Raw genomic sequence first — 13,809 nt, 5'->3', positions numbered from 1 at the left:
TATCAGGGTCTCTGACGATGGGATTTTGGTCCAGACGCTGGAAAGGCACAAACAGAGCCCGGAACATTAGCCTGTTAGTTGCATTTTTATAACACTGGTGTTATTATAATTTTTCTTGGTTTTTCCTGAAATATTAGTAACAATTGGTATATTTTCTAAAAGCACGCTTATGAAGCTTTATTTTGGCACATAACATAATACTTCAATTTTTTTTTGTCGGATTGTAAAAATCATATCAAGGACGCATTGAAATCAGCCTTTTCAAAGAGCGTAAACAAAAAATTTCTAGCTCAAAAGGTATTTGAGCTATAACATTTACATTCTAGTGCCAAGTTTAAAAATAACGAATAATTTTTTAAATAATTATTTTGGAGAGTTACCGTCATCTAAACACAATTTTTGTTCCTTTTTAATTGTTTGCTGTTTTTGATTTTGTTCACAATATTTAAAACAAATATTTGTGTTGAAATAAATTCTTAGTGGCTTAGTGGCCAAGCTGGTAGAAGGCGCCGTGGGACCTGTGTCGCCAGTGCACACATTACGTCATGATGGCAGCTCACGTGGCATTGCCGCCTCGCTAAGCATGTGCCAGCAGGACTGCATGTGTGCCTCTCGGGCCTCCTTCGCGCTGTGTGCTGACTTCGCCCATTATGAGACTCCGAAGACGGTGTTGTTTATGCATGCGCCGCTCTGGTGGCGGCACAGCTGCAAGGACTCTTGCTGAAGTCGTTTCGATACCAGACTAAACACATGCTTTCGCACGTCTACTCAGTTCAACTACGTTTGCGAGTCTTGCAACCAACGCATCCATGTTGGCTCAACTCTAGGTTGGAGACTTGTTGACAGGGCACTTCAAATGCTCGCAAAGCCTTTTGGTATCCACGACTGTGGTAGGCGATATCAATGCGCAAAATTCCAAGCCGCCATTTTGTGGCATCAATGACAATAGGGTTTTGCCGGTTAAGTTTCGTTTTTATACTCTATTCCATCATGTCAGTATTCAGGCATTTTTTTTTTTATAAAGATGCACGTTAGAATAGAGTAAATACGGCACTTGTGCTATATTTATCTTTCAAAGACATTTATTTTTTTATTTCAATATACTGTCAACCCCAACCGGGGTTTTTACCGGGGTGGGCATACTTGAAAAAATACATAACTTCCAGATAAAACAGTTATAGAACAGTAAGCAGTTGTACAATGAAAAGGATGGGTCTAGTTAAAGCAAGACAAGAACAAACAAGTTCGAGGCAATCAGTTATACAGAACAAAGTATATATCACCAACATTTTAACAATATTTTGTCAGTTTTGTGGCAGTATACTCAGCTCGGCAAGCTCCAAAAATGTGAGGACTGTCGGCTGCATTACAATTGAAGCGTCAAGTGCATTCCATTCGCGCACTGCTCGCGGAAAAAAGGAAAAATAGAATGTGTTATTGCAACAAAAGAATTCATCAAGTGTGAGAGGATGTTTGCGGCGGGTGATTCTGTAGTGGCTTGTTATTGACGAAGTCTCCAGAGTTAAGCTTAAATGAAATGTGCAGAAGTAAGTATAAGAATTTCAAGCGGCGCAGTTTCGATCGGATAGATATAGGCTGAATTCCTGCGTGATGCAGAAGTTCAGTAGGTGAATCTGTGCATCTGTACTGGTTATAGATAAATCGCGCAGCTTTTCGCTGCACACTTTCCAGCGTGGCTACGCTAGTACCTGTATAAGGGAACCATGTGATGTTAGCATATTCTAATACCAGGCGTGTAAGTGTAGTGTATGCCAGAAGCTTTATTTCAGGAGGCGAGTTTTTCAAGGCACGTTAAAGGAAAAACAGTTTGTTCATTGCCTTATTTGCTACGTACTAAACGTGTGTTGTCCAGTTCAGGTACGATGAGAAAGGATGCCCAGATATCGGTATTCCGTAACAGTTCGTAGCGCAGTGTTATCAGAACCATAAGTGAACGTAAGTGGAATTTTTTTCTTTGTGACGGACATAGAAACAGTCTTGTCTTTGTTAATGACCATACTCCAATCATGGCACCACTGAAAAACTTTATTCAAAGCACTATTTAGTTTGATCTGGTCAGACTGATGTTTAATTTCATGATAAAGAATGCAATCGTCTGCAGTCTCATTTGTACTTCATTTTGGTAAGTTATATCATTAATAAATATCAAAAATAAAAGAGGCGCCAGTACAGATCCTTGGGGGACACAAGATACCACGGGAATAATGTCGGAGGTATGTCCGTCGAATTGGACAAATTGGTAACGTTCAGACAAAAAACTGCTGATCCATTGTGTGAAGGGACCATCACCAAATAAATGCTTGAGTTTGTATATCAATTTTTTTGGAAGTCAAGAAAAATTATATCGAATTCCGACTGATTTTAATACCTTGCGCAAGATCACGCATAAATTTAACAAATTGTGTTATAATGGACAGTCCATTTCTAAACTCGTGCTGGCAAGGGTCAATTAGCTTTTTAGCCTCTACGTATTGAGTCAGAAATTTTAGGATAATGTGTTCCAGAAATTTCCTAGATGTACATGTCAGAGATATGGGCCGATAATTATTCGGGGAGTGTTTATCCCCTGATTTGTGGATAGGGATTACTTTGGCGATTTTCCATTCAGAGGGAATACAACATTCACGAATTGATTTCTGGAAAAGAAGACAAAGATATTTGCTGCAAGGCTCGGCGTAACGTTTCAGAAAACCATTAGGAATGTCATCTGGGCCACTACTTTTCTTTTCATCAATATTTAGAAGCAAGGATAGCACACCGGCCTCAGAAATTGTAGGTGTACCGACGAGATGCTCGTGGCCATATTGTTGTGGAGCAATCTGGCAAACGTGGTTTTTATCAACAGTGAAGACTGATTGAAAATATTTGTTGAACGAATTTGCTTTAAGTTTGCCGTCCAGAGATGACGTCGGAAGACTTATCTTTTGCTTTGTGCCCAAGTAACGCCAAAATTTGCTTGGTGGAGTTTTAATAAGTTTTGTAATGTAGTGATGCAGAAATGTTCTTTTGCATTTCGAGTTGCATGTTTAAGTTGCATATTTAATGAATTACGGCGAGAGTGGTAGTCAGGGATGGTGCGAAATTTGTTCCGCTGTCTGAGTCTTTTGATCCGTCGTTTAATATGAATTATTTCACGCGTGATCCAGGGATTCTGGTTTTTGACAACTTTCGAACTGTTGGGACGAAGCTTTCCATACAATGCATACAAGATTTTTAAAATCTGCCAGACGCTGTCAATACTTGACTGCTTATCAAGACATAAATCGGAAAAGTTCTCGTATTCATGGACGAGATAAGTCACAACAGCATCATCATTGGCCCTATTAAATGCGAGGACACATTTTTCAGTACGATCCGGGCTAACAAGGTTAGTTATAGGCAATGTACACAGTATTAATTCATGGTCTGATAGCCCTTGAAGTGTTTCTACTGTTAAGGCACTGCTTGGAAAGTGATCGCTAATGAAGGATAGGTCTAGAATGGATCTGGTTTGGTTATAGACACGCGTCGGAGTGTCAACAATCTGCGTAAGGTTGAACGTGAACAAGAAATCTATCATCAGGTTATTTGTAGCATTTCCGGGGTTAAGAGATTTCAAGTTAATATCTGGTAGATTAAAGTCCCCAGCCATGACAATTTTCCCGCCAGGGGTACGTCTAAGCATGTAGTCGAACAATGGGTCTAGATACATTACATCGGCATTTGGAGGCCTAGACAGCTCCAACGTGAACAATGCCATTGGTTAAATGGATCTTGCACCATACAGCCTCAACACCTGCCACTTCCGGCATAATGGAGGATACTATTGCTTGTTTAAGAAGAATTGCCACGCCCCCACCTCTAGATTGTCTTTCCTTGCGAATAACTGTATATCCGGGTGGGACAAATTCAGTCTGAAATGCCAGGATGCAACCATGTCTCAGTGATGGTTACAACGCCAGGCTCAATAGCCAGGAAAGTAGCCTCCAGTTCAGGTACCTTATTAGCTATGCTGCGGGCATTCAAGTTGAGGAAGGTAATCTGCTTTTGCTTCTGGTCGTTCGAGATTCTTGTTGCGGTGTTTCGTTTTTTGTTTCTATTTCTACAATGTCATTTCGGTTGTTATCCCAAGCAAACAGTTGTCCATTTATTCGCACTTTATCGTAGGTGAAGAATACTTTTTCTTTGCGGTCGCGATTTTCTTTTGTTCGGTCCCATATTTTTTTTTCTGGTATCACGAACAGCATGTGAAAAATCTTCACTAATAGAAAAGCCAGAGCCTTTCAATTTCAAGCATTGTTTGAATATGCTGACCTTATCGCGGTAATCGATAAGTTTCATGATTACAGGTCTGCATTTTGTTGGATCACCTTTGTCTGGTTTTCCAAGTCTGTGTATTCTCTCGATTCCTGAAATATTAAGCCCTAGCAGATCCTCAAATACAGTATCTTTAGTAGATTGGAGCAGCGTTTCAGTAGTTTCATTCGCATTCTCTTCAATGCCGTACACAGTGATGTTAGAACGACTTTTATTTTCTAGATCATCAATTTTTTTTGTCATAACTGCAAAGTTTTTCTCGAGCTCAGCTACTCTCTTTGTGTAAGCCGATACTTGTTTTTCGAGCCCAGTTAATTTTTCAAGTTTCTTGTCATTTGCGCTGAGTTTCTGGTTAGTGAGAGTTTTCTCCGCCTTGATTTCTTTAATATCATTCGCAATGGCCTTCAGTTGATCAGCACGCGAAGAGTCTCCAGGGCCGGGGTTAGATTCAGTCACCTCCCAGTAACAGAAGAAATCGCAGTGAAAAACAGATGCACAAGAGTACATCCACTAGTGGCCGCGGGCACGGCAGCAGTATCAAGCACACATTGTTACTACGAAATGATTTGCCGTGGCATTTCCTCACCTGGACGAGGAACAAGAAAGGGTCGGTGATCTGCATCTTGACGCAACTGCCGTGCCCACTGCCGAGTAGACAGTCGGTGCCTTGATTTATAGAGCCAAATGTTGGTGCTGGTGGCGATGAGTTTCCAGGTTCCGACAGAGTGTCGCCGACAGCCACGATACTGTAGTAATGGTGATCCACTGAAGATAGATGCCGGTCCGTCGGCGCATCGCAGGTGAGTGCAGGACTTGTCATTGCCGGCAGCAACCGAAGAGATACCTGGACGAGGAACAAGAAAGGGTTGGTGATCTGTATCTTGACGCAGCTGCCGTGCCCACTGCCGAGTAGACGGTTGGTGCCTTGATTTATAGAGCCAAATGTTGGTGCCGCTGGCGACGAGTTTCCTCGTTCCAACAGAGTGCCGCCGACGGCCACGATACTGCAGTAACGGTGACCCACTGAAGCTAGATGAGGTATCAGATTTTCGCAGACGCCGCAGCGAAGTTGAAGCCGGTCCGTCGGCGCATCGCAGGCGAGTGCAGGACTTGTCATTGCCGGCAGCAACCCAAGTGATACCTGGACGAGGAACAAAAAAGAGTTGGTGATCTGCATCTTGACGCAGCTGCCGTGCCCACTGCTGAGTAGACGGTCGGTGCCTTGACTTATAGAGCCAAATGTTGGTGCTGCTGGCGATGAGTTTTCTGGTTCCGACAGAGTGCTGCCGATGGCCACGATACTGTAGTAACGGTGATCCACTGAAGCTAGATGCGGGATCAGATTTTCGCGGATGCCACAGCGAAGTTGTAGCCGGTCCGTCGGCGCAGGTGAGTGCAGGGACTTGTCATTGCCGGCAGCAACCCAAGCGATACCTAAGCGAGGAACAAGAAAGGGTTGGTGATCTGCATCTTGACGTAGCTGCCGTGCCCACTATGTACAATGGGCTCTCAGACTGTACACAATATGATAAAATGGGTTCTCAGACTGTACACACGCAAACTGATGGACTTTAGTATTATTTTAACCATGAGAAACGTGCTCATTCAAAGGGGCTAACACCACTAACAGCATTCACACACTAATGTCACTAGCAGTTTGGATGCCTCTGACTAACAACAGACAGGCCAGAGAGGAGAGAAAAGTGCAAGCAGTACTGTTAGCGTACGTAAGTTTCAAAATGGCACAGATAGGTATAGTTAAAGAGACAGTCATTCATGCGAGCTGATGATGGATCTTGAATGCAAGTCTAAAGGAATGAGCACAGTCCTTTATGTCCGATCACATTTGCAAGAAGAGTTTCAATATCGTTCCCATTATGACCTTACACGGAAGTGCATTTTTTCAGTGCAGCTGCATGTTGCGCTACTTTTGCATTGTCATTTCTGGGGCCTAACATCCTGAAACAACACATGGGCTATACCGTAGTGAAGAGCTCCGGATTAATTTAGACGTGCTGGGGTTCTTTAAAGGACTAAAGCCACCAAATTGTTGCTTGCGTGTTTTCTTCTTTCAAACGATGCGTCATACATTCGTATACATAGAGCACCCTGTGGTGTTCGTGTACGACCGCTACATAATTTATACTTGAATTTCTGCTTGATGCTGTTCCGGTATCATGGACCAAACGACTGTGATGTCAAGTTGATGTTTTGGTCACGTGATCCACTAAAAAAACTAATAATCGCCGACAGGCAATTTTTTGTCATTGCAGGTCTTAGGGAAGAGGCTGGATTAAATGTCGTAGTGAATTAAAACTACATATCTGAGATTATGTTAGTTTTTCTAGTGGATCACGTGACCAAAACAACTTGACGTCACAGTTGTCGTTCGGTCGATGAAACCGAAATGGCGTAAGAGAAGAAATTTAATCACTAATTATTTAGTACAGTCAACGACCGAATTCTCAGACATGCCCGATATTTCAAACGTCTTCTCGGCACTGCCACGAGCCCCATAGAATCAATGTATAAGGACATCTGAAATTTCGGATGCTTGAACCCCCCTGTCCAATTTTCCTGACTTTTTGAAGCGACGGAAGGCCCTCGGAAGGTCCTTTGGCTCCTCGCGCAGCGGTCTTGTGAAGGAAATCTACATGCAGCCGAAGCATATCACCGCTTTGAACCACAACTAGCCAAATCTAGCCGTCGCACACCAATTTGGTCTGGACACGCTGGCTATGTTCACCAGCACCGCCTCGAGGCATCGTTTCGTTTCCGCCACAGAGTTTCTTACTATTAACTAGAGGGAAAGCTGGCAGCACTGCACCTCAGCCACCATGGGCGCTCAAAGCATCATGGGGCGTTAAGCTACTTGGTGTGGGACAGTCGGTTTTTTTTTCAGGAACACAGTGGCGTTACCGAGACGTACCATTCCGACCACTTGCACACACGCAGACGACTTTGGCACGAATGTAGTGCGCAAAAGCCATAGTAGCGAAAACGCAACAGCACACGACAACAACAATAGGTTTTTGTTTTCCAAAATTACATTAAAAAACCTGCTAAGGTATTGAAGCGACAACATTTTTTTAAAACATATTTCTTTTTAAAAGTGCGCCTGTTAAGCACGAAATATTGGCTCTTGTGGTCTGCAATACTAGGCCACTGGAAGAGCAAGCGATTGCTTATTTTGGGCAAACTTTACATTTACATGCTTTTTTTGCTCGTTTGTTGCAATTTAATACAGGATATTGAATGTTAGGATATGCTTGATTATCAAACCATGTTTGTTTTTTCTTTATTTTTTTGCCAAAAGTTGTTCTGCAGTCGGTAGCTCTTCGCATCATGATGCTTAAAGCGCCCATGGTGGCTGACGTGGTCTCGAGGAAGCTCCATGCAAACTCCCATAGGCGGGGCGCCAGCTTTCCCTCTAGTTAAAGGGGCTGTGAAGGGGGCTCTAATAAAGTTGCGGCATGCCAGGGATATTGAAGCACGCCGCTTCACGAATAGTGTCCAGCAAGGATTTTTTAAATGCGCTTTGTAAAGCTGAGTCATCTGTAGTTAAAACTTGAATTTCAGCGTCTTCGCGCCTTTCCCTCTCCTCTCGTCCCTTTTTGCACGCTGGAAGGCAGGCGCTCCTTCGCCGACCCCCCTCTGGGAGCGGAGCTTCCCGACCCGCCGGAGATAAGCGGCTTATTGGCCGCGGCCACGGTAGCTGCCCGACGTCTGAAAGAATCTAACCAATTGCCACTTCTCACCTTGTCTACGCAGATGCGGGGGACGAAGGAGGGTGCGAGTAAGAAAAAGTCGCAGGGAAGGGCTCGCCAACTTTGACGCGTGATTGTGGGTCGTCGGCTGCGTGTAGAAGAGTAGTATTTGGCTCTGGTTTTCATGACAACATAGTGCAGTGATTAAGTGAGTTAATGTGCTCTCCTCGGAAGGCGTTTCAGAGCCCCTTTAATAGTAAAACTCTATGGTTTGCACAGACTACATTTTGGTTAGCCTGAGGTGTGCGATTGTGCTGTTGCGTTAAGTGTGCTCTGCAACACTAGGCCCAGGTGCATCGACGCTCATCAACAAACTCCACTGTTCGCAACTTGAGGATTTCGCTTGCCTGTGATGGCCCCCACTCAGTCTTCGTCGTCCTCGCCGATGGCATCGAAGCGCTGAAAACAGTACCGTCGGTTAACGATGGAGAAGAAAGCCACCATTATTAAGCAAGTCATGAGCGGGCGATCGCAGGCTGACATGGGCAAGGAGTTCGGTATTTCTAAGCAAACAGTTTCGGATTTCCTCAAGAACAAGGGCAAGGTTTTGAAAGCGGCTGAAAAACCATCTGGTGCCCAAAAAAAAAGAATGCAAGCCAAGGTGTTCATCCAAAGCTTTAGGAAGCTCCCGTTGTGTGGCTTAATTCTATGATTGCAAAGCGGTTGCTGTTCTTGGGCTGCATCTTGAAAGAAAAAGCGGAAACTCTCGCGGTTCAAATGGACACTGAGGATTTTAAGTTTGGTGATGGATGGTTTAGGAACTTTATACATCGGAATGACCTCAAGTTCAAGAAGACGTGCGGTGAGAGTGGTGCCTTCGACAGTGCAGTTAATGGGCAGTACCGCAACGGAAAACTTCAGTCTCTGTTGCAGCAGTTCTCTGCTGAGAATGTTTTCAACTGCGACGAAACTGGTCTGTTTTATAAGATGTTGCCGGAAAGAATGCTCGCTTTTGCTGGTGACCCATGCCATGGTGGCAAGCATAGTAAAGAACGGCTGACCATTCTCGTCGGCAGCAACATGCCTGGCAGCGAGAAGCTTCCCTTGTTAGTAATCGGGAAGTCGAAGAACGCGAGGTGCTTTAAAGGGGCAATGCTGCCAGTGTAGTTCTGAACTTCTGAACAGACGTGTCGTGCTCTTCATTGACAACTGTGCCGCTCATTGTCACATAAAGAACTTGAAGGCTGTCCAGCTGGAATTCATGCCACCCAACACGACTGCAATCCTCCAACCGATGGACCAAGGCGTCATCCACAATCTAAAACTTTTGTACCATTCACGGGTACTCAACCGCATGGCGCTGTGGGCGGAAAATGGCAAAGGCTACAACGTTGACCTTTGGTCTGCTGTTGGAATGCTTGCGGATGCATGGAAGGCTGTGAGCTAAGACATGATTCGCAACTGTTTTCGCCACGCGGGCTTCGTACTCGCCACAGAGGCTGCAGACTTGCCTGAAATCAACAATGTGATTGACGTGTGCCCGCCCATGGACAACGTGATAAACGGCCTCCGCTCTGCTGGGGTTTCCATACCCACGGAAATAACTTTTGAACAGTTTGTTGGCGCTGACAACGAGCTCAACTTCTGCACATAGCTAACTGATGAGAAAATAGTCCATCAGGTTGTGGGGGATTCGGAAGACTCTGATGTTGAAAATGAGGAGCCAATGCCTGCGCCGCCAACGAGCGCCGTGTTGACGTGAGCATTGTTGACGCTTTCATCGGAGTACAGTGGTGACATGACCCTTGCTCAGATCAAGGCGGATATGATCGCACGCAAGCATAACGCCGTCCAAACAATAATCAACAAGTTCTTCAAGCCACTGCAGCAATAACACTGGCTGCCCCGACGACACAACATAATAAACCGGCAGTCGGCTGCATACAGAGTTTTTGAACGCCTCTTTTCATAACTACTTCACTGATCCTTTGGCAGGGTTTCGGATGCCTGGCCCCTGACCCTCTAGATCTGAGAAAAAAAGAAAAAAGGTGCGTTTTTTGCATGCATTCATTTTTTAAGACTGCCTGAATTTTCGGACATTTTTACGGTCCCTAGAGGGTCCGAAAAATCAGTCGCTTGACTGTAGTTGTAGGCAAATACCACCCTGTAATCCATGTATTCTAATGTCTAATGCATCGTTTGACAGAAGAAAGAACGCAATAAAATTAGGTGCCTATAGTCCTTTAAGATGCGCTGACATTGCATGGCATACAGGCACTTTTTGCATGTGCTGTGCAGCAGAAGTAGCAAAAAAAAATTCAATTTTTTCTGATCTCCGAGTGTAGGTGGTATGCACTAGTGTACAGCCGCACCACTGGCCACCACGCTTGAGGTGCACGTCGCAAACAAACTCCTTCTCCCCAATATGTTTTCTTCGCGTGTCGCACTGCCGCTTGGAGTCCGTGTGCGTCAGCGATTTGGTAAGGAGTTGCCGTGCGCGGCAGCTAAAGAGAACTATGTTGTTAACGAATGATGCCACTTCAATGGGGCAGCTCCCTTATTAGCGCTGCTCATGCTGGCCAAGAAAATGAGCGCAGCGACGAAAGTTGACCGCAGGTTTTGTTCCCCTAGATTCTGGGATCGAACCTCGGACAGTGGCCAGTGACAACAGCGCTTCTGTGAAACCAGACGGTCACATGCAGTTCAGAAACATTCACGGGGAAGAAATCGGTGAAGCGGCCTCTTGCTATGGCGTCTGGGGTGCATGAGCACACCAGGTAAATCTCTGAGAAAAGGCGCCAATTCTCTCTCGTACGAGAGTCCTCTGCATACAACGCATACATGTGAACCGACATTGAAAGCCTTGTTGCCACCTTGGAGCAGTCGTTCTTTTGCACAAAGGTGGTCTCAGATAGTCACAACCACCGCTCGTACAGCAGCAAACAGGACAATGTAGTGATCACTTTTGCACTGTGCGCGCTGTCGACAAAATTCGACACGAGAGTACCTGGTAGCAAACACTTGATAGACCAAGCTTCATCAGTGTCGCATATCTTTTTTTGTGCCAGCTTCTGAGAACGCACAGTGCAGAAATTAGTGCGCTGTTTTGGTAGGCATCGAGGCTGCCATGCCAGCTTGTGAGCTTGCACAATTACCCTGACGCAAGAACAGATTCCACATTGACTACGATAAAAAGACACCGCCCGGGTGGTCTCGACTCCACCGAAAAAATTAAGTGCATGCACCAAGAATGCAATTCAAGATCAAAGAAAGCATGATGTCACATCATTTCATTAAACATTCAAGCTAACTTCAGTGGCCATCGTGCACTAGTTTAGGATGAACTTTCTTCAAAAATTTCAGTGGTTAACCTAAGATTAAAATCTGAAGCATTACATCAATGTCAGATATGTAGTAGAGCTCAGAAATGAAGGGCTCTGTGTAGATACGCAGTGCAGTTATGAAAGGAGCACCACACATGCGCCACAGCTGTAGAGAGGCCAGGTCATCAATCTCTTCCCTGTGAATGTGCCTAAACTACATGCGGCTCTACGGTTAATTTCACAGAAGTGCTGCTGTCATTGACCACCATCCGAAATTAGACGCCAGAATCGAAGGGGACCAAACCCGCGACCAACTTTCCTTGCTATGCCTGTTTTCTCGATTGGCTCAAGTAGCGCTAACAAGAGCAGCTGCCCAATCGCAACGTTCATTTATGACGTAGTTTAGTGCGGCTATTGTGCCCAGCAACTACTGCCCGAGTCTCCAATGCATGCAGATTCCAAACGGCAGTCTGAATGCGACACGCGAAGAAAACATGCTTGCGGAGCAGGAGTTCGTCTGCTACGTGCACCTCAAGCATGGCGGCCGGTTGCGGCAGACTGCAGCACGGCAGCTGTGCACCATTGCATTCCACTGATAATAATAGTATGCTAAAGAACGGGAGTATGTTAAACATACCGCACATTGCCCGGTGACGCTGGAGATGATCAGCATGCCGCTAACAAAAATCCAGAAAATTGTACTGAATGGGAAGATATTTGCTGTCCCCCGAGGATACTAAAAGGGTTTTATAACTCATCCCAAGACTTTTGAGAATAAACACATTCAAGTTTCAGCAAGTAAAATAGGCTTCAATGAACTGCTCTAGCATCATTTGACCTCGTGTAAATGTGTGAATAAGGCAAGCAACTACAGGACTAGAATGGACAAAAAGTTCCTATTCTAGAGGAGAGCTTATCACTAGGAAGGCAAGCAAGAAAAGCAGCACACAGGAAAAAGCACCTACCATTTGTTTTTGCATCTGCAAAACACCAATCAAGTCCCAAAAATGGATGGCTATTCTCTTGCAGCAGCTAGTATAGCGGCAGTAATAAGCTATCAAAAATGCACTTTGCCTCATTTTTCAGTAAGCTCAGGAGTGTTTCCATGCATAAAGGAATCTACCACCACAGAGGCTTTTGTAAAGCACAGTAAATTACTCAATGGCACATGAAATTCTACGATGCTTGGAACAATGATAGGGACAAAACTGAATCTAAGCCAAGTTGCAGTAAAACAGAACTTCAACAAAGCATTCATGCTTATGGATCAAAATATTTTACATGGTGTAAGCTGGTGCCATAAATTAATGTATAAACTAGATTCTAACGTACACCTGTTTTCTAGAAGAAACTCGCCTAAATATGGCATGCACATTAGAACCTAGTGTGAAAATAAAACTAAGTCAGCAACACCCTAGTTATCACATAAAAAAATGGCAGCTTGACATTTCTTGCGCATCCATATCGCCTACCGCAGTCGTGGATACCGATAGGCCTCGCCAGCACCTGAAGTGTCCCTTCAGCAAGGCTCCAATCTGGCCTGAAGCCAACAAGAAGCATCGATTGCGAAACCGGGTTGGGAAAAAAAAAGACAGCGGCGATCTTGAGAGTGGAAGCAAGTGGCAATGGGACTGTATAACGTGCGTTTGGTAATCCTGAAACTTGTGTACGTGACTGGTGGGAACAACCAGCAAGCCAAATCAGAAAGGTTTCAACGTGCTGAAGAGCTTGCAGACTTCGTGCAACAACAGTGAGCAACCATAGGCCTGTGACCTAGGAACTCTTGAACCTGGCAAAGCAGAAAGTCCAAACATGGAAGACAACGATAGGTGATGATTTTGCCGGCCAGATGGGAAAGACAGGGGAGGGGGTAGCACTGTGGAGGCATTACAACTGAAGGCACTGCATTTTTTTCTGACTGAAAAAACAGGTGCGCATCACAATTGAGGACACGTTAGAATCCAAGTAAACATGACATTTTTTTGCACAATTTGCACACCACAGGAAAGGAAATCTAGCAGCATAGCAGTTCGACCCCTGAATAAGCAAGCTCCTTTATAAGCACAAAACAAAATGCTTACAATTTAAAGAACAAACTGATTGAAGGGGACTGTTAATAAACATTCAAAAGCTTTTGGTTACTAAACTAGCAAAGCCAAAATGATAAAGCACCCTCCACTGCCTAAACCATGTATCACAAGTGTTCCTAAATACTGGACCATATAACAAGTTGTTTATTTACGAAAAGCATTTTGTGCAATCCTATAAACCTTAAGAGAACATTACAAGAAAAGCTCATGATGAAGTAAACATACGAGGCACACAGCTCATTACTAATGACTGTGAAACAGAAAAAAAAATTTTCTTTTAGTAGCTCAGAACACAATGCAATTTTTACTCTGTTCTGTCCATTTCGCTGTCGCCATTTAACTCATAGGTATGACCATAACACAAGGCCACAC

At 44.5% G+C, this 13,809-nt stretch overlaps 1 protein-coding gene across 4 annotated transcripts in view; it reads right to left on the bottom strand.

The window, feature by feature from the left end:
- tws (protein phosphatase 2 regulatory subunit tws) overlaps positions 1 to 13,809 on the bottom strand; it is a 73,265-nt gene that overhangs the window by 29,010 nt on the left and 30,446 nt on the right. For 2 of the 4 annotated variants that reach the window (XM_077645905.1, XM_077645904.1), the window contains exon 4: positions 8,432 to 8,483. The exons of the other annotated variants lie outside the window; for them this stretch is intronic. In XM_077645905.1, the coding sequence (XP_077502031.1) occupies positions 8,432 to 8,483 (52 nt within the window). The remainder of the gene's footprint in view (positions 1 to 8,431; positions 8,484 to 13,809) is intronic. 4 annotated transcript variants of the gene reach the window in all.

This window comes from Amblyomma americanum, chromosome 1 (assembly GCF_052857255.1).
Source record: "Amblyomma americanum isolate KBUSLIRL-KWMA chromosome 1, ASM5285725v1, whole genome shotgun sequence".
Taxonomy (NCBI): Eukaryota; Metazoa; Arthropoda; class Arachnida; order Ixodida; family Ixodidae; genus Amblyomma; species Amblyomma americanum.
The sequence above is the reverse complement of the archived record's forward strand: the minus strand, read 5'-3'. Positions and strand labels throughout refer to the sequence as shown.